We start from the raw sequence: 10054 nt of genomic DNA, 5'->3' as shown, positions 1-10054 counted from the left end.
AGGCAGTTGATGTGTACCTGAGATGCAGATCTCAGGGCTCTTTCCAACACCCCAGATAATTTTGGGAGCTTGCACTACTGCAGCTAGAGCTTTCAACTTCAAGGAAGCAGTAACCACACACCTGGAGTCTATGGACAGACCATATCCAGGAACAGGGAAAGTAATTGGATTTTACCACCAGGGTAGCAGTGATCCACCCTCTGTGGTATCGCCTGCTGCCTCTAAGGGTGTGCGTTAGCAAGAAGCTGGGATGGGAGTGCAGCCAGACTCGGGCGGGTGCAGGCACTCAGTGTGGAATGGGAGTGCTCCATGTGGCAGCTTAACCACTGTGCAGCGTGCTTTCTCCTCTTAATGTATTTCTCTAATACTGTAAATATTAGTATTAAATAAATTAGTATCAAATAAAACTATCAATCTAGAATAAGCTCATTTCCCATATTTCAGTATTCCAAATTTTCCTTGACTTTCCAAAATTTAAAATTAAATATGTATAGTGGTGTATCTGTCTACCATGCCACTCCATATTCTTGTTTTATTTTTAAATCTCTACTCGACTAATACATGGGTAATTCTAAGTTGTCCTGTTTGTGATCAATTACTTATATGCTATTGAAAAGAAAAAGGCAAGGCAACAAATACTTTGAGTAAGTCAAAGTTTTATTGAGAATGTATTTCACAGATTCACAAAATTTATAAATATATGAAGGGTTCCAAAAATTATCCAGAGAAATTGAGGAATTCCAGGTTAATAAGTTTAAAGAGACAATATAATTTGGGTTGATTCACTTGAATTTGGTAAGACATTGAATCATATTTTAAATTCAGAAAATATGGTATTAATATATCTTTTTATCTTAATCTGAGGTTAATGTTTTGCCCCAAGGGGAATTTTTAGGGGTGAAAAGGTAGGCTAACGTGTGAAAATAGAGAATGATACAGACATACTATTTTCACCAGTTTTAGTGATGAGTATGACATCAGAAAGGAAAATGAGATAGGAGAGCCTGTTGTCGGCCACTAGAAATGTACAGGAATGACCCTGTAAACTTTTCCTTAAAGTAATGACCAGCTACTTGCATCTAAGGGGAAGAGACTCGACCAAAGAACAGGATGCTGTTGGTCTTACTTTGCTTGATGAAGAACAGGAAAGGGTGGTTACAGTGGAATTGCTCTTGCACTGGCGCTGATGTCACCCTGGTTACCAGGCCAGTGGCTGCAGCAGCCTCTGTTCCCTCCTCCGTCACCTCCACGAAGGACTTGTGCAGTGCTTCAGACACCACAGGGCCTCGGTGCTCAGCCAGGCCCGACAGGTCGGCATCCCGTGGATTGAAGGCATCCACTATCCCCATGGCTTTCAACATGGAATTGAGTTTATAACTCTTTTCCATTTTGAACTGAGGTAGGTGTAAATTAACTTCCACATTTTCCATGTTCTGTGAGCTCATCCACTTGATCAATTTCTCAGCCGTGAGTTGCTGTTCAAGCTATAGAAAGGGAAAAAATTAAGTGATGTGAATAATTATAAACCATGATCACATTTTAACACTGAGTTGAATATGTGGAAAATCTTCATCTTAATGAATGTAAAATTCAAAAAATTCAGTTCACTGCATGTTATTTCAATAATCAAAAATAAGAGTTCTGAATACTGAAGTACATTTTGTCATACATGCATTTACATATGTGCATATATACTCTGGTTTCTCTTCAGAACGAATAAATCTTTCGCCTTTTACATATGTGCATATATGCATATATTAATTAAATCATTACACTAATTTATTTAAAATAGACTGTACATCAGGTCTTGCTCTAAAATAATTGAAACAGAATGATGAATCTCAGCACCTTGCTGTGCATTTTCCATGATTTTGGAGCACCTAGGTCTAAAAGAGTTTGCCTTGCTTATATCTAGTGCCTCAGGAAGAGTTTGCATGACAGAAGGAGGAATTGCAGGTACCAAGTTTTACCTTCTGCAGCCCTTCTACTTCGTTTGGCAGCAGCACAATCATGCTCAGATCTTTGCCTTTGTATGGTATTTCCAGGATCCTGGCCTGAGCATCTTCCAGCAAAGCGAAATTGAAATAGTTCACTTGTTTCATCATCCGCACAGGTTTGCTGGTATCCTGCAATGAATCATGCATCAAACGCATACCAGGTTGAGAACCAAGACAAAACCTGAGAATTTTGTGAGGCAGGATAATACTGTCTTCAAGTATTTGTTAATTAGAATTACAGAAAGAGAACGAATCAGCCACAACACACCCTGTTTTGTACTTGCAGTGGTACATCCTACCAAATATGTTAACTAAAGTATGTTATATAAATAAATATAGACAATACCTTGGTTAGCCAGAATTCGGCCTCCTTGGTCTTGTTTGTATAAAATTTCTGGTCCCACTCCGCTTTGAAATAGATTGCGTTCACCAGCACCAGTATGGTGCTGCTGTCAAGAGTCCCATCAGGAAATAGGTTCTTGATTTTTCCTACAAGAGAAAGTGAAAAATAGTCTGTCATGCAAGGTACAAGTGGTTTGTCTGGAAGACGCTTGACAAAAGTTCTCTAGCAGTCCTTGATTCCCTTAGATGGACACCTCAGGGACCCACCAGCCAGTGCTTTGCCGGAGTATTCTGCCCCATGGCTTCAGCTTGTTAGAGTTACCCGCGATGGAGGAACCCTTTCTTCTGATGGCAGAGGAGTTCACAGCGGTATACAAGTGACTTCAGTCACGACTTTATTTACTTTTTAACATTTTAAAAATTTCCTTCTCTCCCCACCCATGTTTTCTCTTACTCCTCCCTTCTCCAGCCGTGGACTCACTCCCCACAGGATATAGGCTTTAGTTGTTCTCAGGAAAAATAACATGAGCTCCATCATCTGAACTGTGTGCTCTGTGCTATATTCACTACTCTCTGGGGGGCATTTTTCCATTTATTCTCCTGGAATTGCTGTAGGTTTGACCTGAAGTGAGGGGAGTGGGTAGGTTAGGAATCCAGAGGATGGAGGCTTGTTAGGCTCCATGCTTTGGATGGGAAAGACAGCTGCACAATTCCTGGGGAGTATGTAGATGGAGCCATGATTCAGACAGTTCCCGCTGTGATGGAAACAAGAGTGGTTTACAGGTAGACTGCTCGTTCCTTTATTAGTAAAAGGGAAACTCTTCCTCAGGTTTTCTTTTCAAGTTCCTTAATCAAACGTAGATTTTATTTAAAGAAAAACAATATGGTCTTGAAATTGGTCTGAGCATATACTTGAAATCCATAAAGAGAATGCCACTCAGGGCCATGTACAGAGAGTTCTCTAGTATTATTTCCATAGCATTGGCTGTCTGTAATTCCTTCTCTTTTTGCTTGGGTTCTCTTCATACTTGCTTACTCTACCATCTGTATTGTCTCCTCTGTATTCTCAGAAAATCCATTTAAACACCCTGCCCCAGGTGCAGAACTCACAGAGGGTGCTCGAGTGTGTTTCTGTGGGGATCAGCACAATGGCTCAATTGGCTAATCCTCAGCCTGCAAGTGCTGTCATCCTTATGGGCACTGGTTCATGTCCTGGCTACTTCACTTCTCATCCAGCTCTCTGCTTGAAAAAGCATCAGAGGATGGCCCAAAGCCATGGGACACTGAACCCATGTGGGAGACCTGGAGAAGCTCTTTGCTCCTAGTTTTGGATCAGCTCAGCTATGGCCACTGTGGTCATTTGGGGAGTGAACCAGTGGATGGAAGATTTTGTTCTCTATAAATCTGCTTTTCCAATAAAAAATAAAAAGAATCTTAAAAAAGGAGTGTTTCTCTAGGGTGTGGCTCTTCCATACTCTACCATTAGTTTGACTCTCCACCCAGGAATTAATCCTCTTTTCATTTTCTTCCGCGTCATTTACAAAATCAACAGATTCTGCATTGGCTAGGTAGTATTTGGTGATGGCATCCACATATTCCTTTGATATATGAAAGAACAAAGAAGAGGGAAAGGTAATCTTATCGGTAATCTTATCAGAAACTATAGATTACAAGACAATTATTCATAATTACAGCAAGCGGACTCCAGACCCAGATCAAATCCTCTATCTGGCCCATTCCCACATTTACCCAAATGCCATGTTGAGAGTAACAAAGGGAAGTGTAGACATTAGGTTCCAGATTTGATGACATGGGAGAAAGCAGGCGTAGAAGTGGCTGTGGGTTGCCAGTGGGGAAACAAGTTGCTCCAATGAAAATGGATTTCTCCTGTGGCCTCTCACGAGGGATCTCAATCCTTACCTGTTTTATTTTTAATTTTTGGGAATTCAATATTCCTTGATCTTGTCCATGTATCCCCAGGGACTCACCCAAACCTGTACATTCCAGTCACAGCCATTAGTCATACATTTCCCACGAAAGCGTGCTCTGTGCAACTGAATCAGTGCCGGCTGTACATGTGTTGCATGACCAACTGTTCCTTAACCTCCTCTTTCATTATAAGACAATTTCCAAACCCACAGGTCCCTTGCCACTGTATTCAGAACCTAGGGCATGTGTTGGTTAAACAAGGGATCTGATATTCCCTGGGCAAATATTGCCCTGTGTGTTAGCCATGTTCTCTGCCTCTCCTGTTTGGCCAAGACCCAGAATTCAGATTAGATGTATGTAGAACATAAAGAAGACTTACCCGAGAAAATGGAAAAGTCTTTTCTCCATAGAACTTGTTGGCAATCTTCAGCTGATAGGCATCAGTGGGTTTGCTTAAGTCAGTCAGGAGCTCTTGGAAGTGGAGATGCACATTTTCTGACCTCTCAACCTTCAACATTCAAAACCAGAGCACACTGACCATTTTGTCGTGGTAAATACTGAACCTGTGTTAAGTTTGTAAGATCAATACCCAAACAGTGGCACTTGCAAAGATAACCTTTGTGTTTATGTGCTGAGATTGGATGAATTTTACCACAGATATTAGTTAAAGTCCAAGTTACACTCAACCACTTCCAGGAAATTCCTTTTTCCTTCTCTAATTTACTTCAAACTTTTCTCTTTTGAACTGAAGGTACACAAAGTAATCTACAACTGGATAATCCTCTCGGTGGTTTCAGCTGTCAGGCTTAACTTTTTATGTGAACTCTTAAAGTTCCTTAAGAATTGTGTTTAATTTCTGGTACCCATGAAGGATAGCTTATATTGATGATTAGATATTTTAAATATGTTACAACATGAAATCCTACTGGATTCCTCAGTTGTATCATCTTCTTAATGCATTGACTGCAATGTATGGCTTTACTCTCATGATTATCGTTCTGTGTGTAAGAACAGCAAATGCCTGGCGCTCCACTGGGCCTTTACCTCTAAGCCTTTGTTCCAATCTATGTGAGAAGAATTCAATGACCACTCCAAGGAGACATACATCAAAGGAGCCTAAGTTTTAAACTAAGCCTGTGTGAATCTGGAAACTTTTGCTTGCTAATAAAATTTTGTGCTACTATGGTTTGAAGCTAACATTGTTTACTGCAGTTACTATCCAAAACATCCCTATAGATGTGCTTATTCTATCAATGCGTTGTTCAGAATGAAATCATCTTGTCAATGCTTTTGTAATCACCATAATTATTATAATCTTGTGAGTAATAACTAGTACCTTGCTGCCTTCTATAGACTTGGAACTGCTGTAACTATTTGCATGTTTTTGGATTTGGTGAGGTAATCCTATTCCTGTATGCTGGAGAAGTCACTCTGTCTCAAGGCAGTGACATTGCCTATATTCACTATTTCAAAGGGCAGAGTTGGATTTCTTTTAATTCCACTTCCCATGAATGTTTTGAAGTACTCTTGTACAGTTCCAAGCTTCTTGTAAAATAACAGCATGGATAACAACTAGGAACATGAAATGTAAATAATCCTGTTTCCCATTGTTTTGCTTCAATTTGTTACCCGAAGCTGCATTTTTGATTTTAACAGAAATTCTCAGTTTAAACTATGACCCTCTCAGATATTTGGATCTCCCTCAGATCAGAAATGCTCTGTGGCTCACGTGGTGGGTTGACCCTTCTTTTGTGTTCTCTGTGTCTTCCTGAAGATGAAGGACCTAGAAGGGACAGGAGGTGGGGCAAGAAAGATTTACTCAGAATATTTGGCACAGGGTGAAGAAAACAAACAAAACCTTTAAAAGAAATCAAAGCAAAAACAAAACAACGAAGAAAGCCCCAAAACTTCAATATAAAATTTTGTTTCTTCAAAAGATATAACAAAGCTAAGTTGTCACAGACCACTTAAAAAGAATCTTCATTCATCACTGAGGATGTATCCAATCTTACTTCCACTGGACTTAGGTCCCTCCCTCACTTTCACTAGCAGGCATTGCATTCTATGCTCATAATTAGTTGTGGGCTGTTGTAGGAGGCCATCCCAGCACCCAAAGTTGACGCCCAGGCACAAGGGAGAAGTTGAGCAGAAATCTGGGGACAGTTGGGCTTCCACATGGCTTAGTGATTGCGCTGTCATGGAATCCCTGCCGCTCATGAGTGCACCATGTCTTCTAGCAGTTGAGTGACAGAAAAATTCAGAAACATCAACACAATAAAGCTGACTCCTACCTCTCTGATCTGCTGTGCAGTGTTTCCCTTGCTCCCTAAAAGGAGCAACCTTAATGCTGCTGTGATGCTGAAAGGAGAGTAGAAGACATTTTCCTCCTTTGATTTTCCTAGTTGTTGGAATAGATCAAGCGTGAATTGGGTATGTGCTTTGCTGAATGAGCTCATGTTGGCCTTGGTACAGGCTGGAACTGTTGGAAAAGCATCAAGACTATTTTAGAATGATTTACTGAAGAGAGTGTGACTATAATAAAAATTCTTGAAGGAAATGACACATGTAATGACAGCTTTTCTTCTGTTTACTTTTCAAGCATTTCACAATGTACATGCATTAATCTCATAGTTGGAAGACTCATACTATCACCATTCTAACAAGACCTTTGTAAGTAAACAATAGAACATCTAGACCTTTATAGAAAGGCTCTATAATAACTGCCAGGATGGAGATTCCCAAGGAGGGCATCCAGCCAGCTCTCATGGGACACCTGTCTGAATTTTCCTTTGCACTGGCACATTTGTTTACTTGTAAATGCAAATTATTTATTTGTGTAAATTGCTTATTTACATTATGGAAAGAACAGGTGAAAAAGTGTTTGAATTCTGCCTTGGCAGAATAAGGAAAATATAATGAGGCAGAATGAGTAGATAGATGCATGGTATAACAATGTCTTTGCTATTATGCCCCAAAGCAATTTATGTTTTTCAGTTATAGAATCTGGAAGCACTTACCCAAGTTCTTGCCGCAAGCAGAGGTGATCAGGGAGCTTGTAGGTCTCTGTTGAGAATGGTGAGATCCCACATATATAGCTCTCCTCATTCAGCCCCTCCCGTGTCATCACATTTGTCATGTCAAGGAAATCAACCGTAGATTTCTCAACTGGATTACTGCTCTCTTTATGACTATGCAAGTTTATAGGAAAACACAGGATTACTGTTCTACCATTCTGCTTCCTTTTTAAAGCTACAGAAAGAAAATCTGTAGACATTGACAATCATTGGTACATTTAAAATTCATGTGGGTGCCTGCAAATATCAATGAGAATGAGGTAAAAATCCCAATCTCAACTCGATTCCTCTAGCCCTGATGGCTAAGATTCCCTGAATTGTCTTCAAGGCATGCTATGAACATCGAGCCACTAAAAAAAATCCTTTTTCCAGGCTGAAGGATTCCATTCATTTAAACAATTTCTCTGGTAATTATTCTGTCCTTGCAAAATCAGGGAAATTCTTTGATTTCTAAGCCAGAAACATGGAGGTAGTATCTCAGCCCATCTTGTGGATCAGGGTTCTGGGGCTTTCCCTCAACACTCTGCTTGGTAGTGGTCCTCCCTCTTTCCTCTCTCGTCCTGGTATTAATTCTATATGTTTTCTGTTGCTTAAGGTCAGATAGAATTTTATTTACTTGTTGAATTGTTGAATGGGGCTGTGAAGTACAAGTTCTCTGCATTGAGCTGGGATGTGAACTAACAGTGCATCTATACACTAAAGTGTTTGTCCAAAGAGAGATAGCAAAGACAAGAGAGAACACCAAACATGAAAAAATGAAAAATTCAAAAAACGAAGAAAGAAGTCTTCTTGTTGGTGGTTGCATTCAGGGTTATAGTAAACTGAAAATGGACTTTCCTCTATCTGGAGCAGGAAGAATTTACTTGCATCCCAAACACAGAAAGTTACAGCTTCTTCACAGATACAAAGTGTTCAACTCAGCCTGGATTGAACAGACCAAATAGGACAGCAAATCAAGTTCACCTGGGGTTTCCAGAGAAGGGACAACCGATAGAGAGGAACTTCATAGTGAGGTCTGCCATGCAGAGGTTGGATTTGAGGAAAGGGTACCAGGAGTTTGGTTTAATTTGGAAAGTGCTTAAATTAGTACAAATGAGAAATAATGTCATGCTTTCTTTCTTCCTGTACCTGATGAGTGCTCCTGACATGTGATAGACATGATTACCACATCCTGAGATCATATATTATTGAAGTTGCAACTGTTCCCAGAAGCTCTTGCATGTGGATACTTGCCAGCTAGTATCTACCAGTATTTCCTGAGCACACGGTAATTTTTGGTGATAGAAATTCAGGAATTAAAAAAAGCACTATGAGGAAGCTAGACTTTCAGGAAACATCTTGCTATAACCAATGTCTGTACAAGCTTATTAAGAAATAATTTTAGATTTTACTTCCCTGTGAAGGATATGCTTATTTCAGTATTATTATATTATGAACCAAGGAAAATATTGTTTCTTTCTACCAATAATGTGCTTGCGTTTGTCTATAGGGAAGTTGCTGGTGGAGAAGATTCTTCAAGCATCAGACCGAAGGACATATACCAACTACTGTATTTCACAAGATCTCTTCATAAACATTGATATAAAATAGAAATATATGTTCTGAGTACTCTTAGGACAAGATTTATTAGCTTTACTTTTCACAGAGTAGAACAGCTCAAGTAGGGTGAAAAAGAAGTGAGTTAGGCAATTAGTCTCATAAGTGAGTGCAACATGGAAGGTGTGATATTACTCTCCTCCATCCACTCTCCCCATCCACTCTCCTCTCCTTCCCGCTCCTCCTGTATCACTCGGAGCAGATGTCACAGCCCATGTTTTCAATGGAACAAAGCCTGTCTCCTCACTGATCTCTTACAACTATCTCTATGAAATCAGTTCGAAGAGCATGAGGTCATTGGAGAAAATCCGTATTTTAGACAAATATGAAAGGAAGATGGACGGTTCTAGGAAAAGGAAAACCTGGTTCTAATGTGGCTTTTTATTTTTATTTTTGGCAATAGAACAAAAATGCCAGAAAAACATGGAAATGGTCATTTGTGCATGACAAGACTCTTGCTGCTTTCAAGGTCCTCACTTTGTCTTTCTGGAATGTTATGACAGTATGCGTGTGCGTTCATGCACTTGTGTGTCTCGGTTTATTTGCTTGGAGTTTGTTGAACAGCTTGATTTTGTGGAGCCATGTGCTTTCTTTTTATTACATAAAATTTATTTATTTTAATCCAAAAGGCAAATTTGCAGAGAGAACAAGAGACAGAGATAGAAAGATATTCCATCCATCGGTTCACTCCCAATATGGCTATAATGGGCAGAGTTGTTCTGAAGCCATGAGACAGGAGGTTCCTTGGGTCTCCCGAAAAGGCACCGGGTTTCGAGGTCTTGGACCATTCTCTGCTGCTTTCCCAGGCCAGAAACAGAGAGCTGGATGAGAAGTGGTGCAGCCAGGACATGAACCAGTGCCCATTAGGTATTTTAGCACTGAATGGTAGAGGATTAGAGTGTTGAGCCACAATGCCAGCCCACCACGTATTTTCTGAGATGGCAATACTAACACTAGATAAAATAGAATTATGTAAAAATTGTAAAATACAGAGAAGCATATTATGTATCAGTGAGACAATTAACTAAGAAGATACAATAATTGTGAAAATATGTGCAAAAAACTTTGAAATTCCAAAATATATAAAGCAAAAAACTTGGATGGATTTGAAGGGAG

General features: G+C 39.8%; 1 protein-coding gene across 2 annotated transcripts; it reads right to left on the bottom strand.

Annotated features, from left to right (window-relative positions):
* Positions 1–853: 853 nt before the first annotated feature.
* On the bottom strand, positions 854–6724 carry LOC101536647 (serpin B4). Of its 2 annotated transcripts, XM_012931533.2 has the most exons (8): positions 6560–6724; positions 5998–6051; positions 4648–4776; positions 3820–3937; positions 2344–2486; position 2266; positions 1971–2062; positions 854–1484 (listed from the first exon to the last, which is right to left on the bottom strand). In XM_012931533.2, exons 1-8 carry the CDS (start codon positions 6722–6724, stop codon positions 1080–1082), a joined length of 1107 nt encoding a protein of 368 aa, XP_012786987.2. In that variant the 3' UTR covers positions 854–1079. The 2 variants fall into 2 exon arrangements, with proteins under 2 accessions (XP_012786987.2, XP_004579505.2); XM_004579448.2 differs by lacking the exon at position 2266 and having other exon boundaries at positions 1971–2126.
* Positions 6725–10054: the final 3330 nt, after the last annotated feature.

This window comes from Ochotona princeps, chromosome 18 (genome assembly GCF_030435755.1).
Source record: "Ochotona princeps isolate mOchPri1 chromosome 18, mOchPri1.hap1, whole genome shotgun sequence".
Classification (NCBI taxonomy): domain Eukaryota; kingdom Metazoa; phylum Chordata; class Mammalia; order Lagomorpha; family Ochotonidae; genus Ochotona; species Ochotona princeps.
The sequence above is the reverse complement of the archived record's forward strand: the minus strand, read 5'-3'. Positions and strand labels throughout refer to the sequence as shown.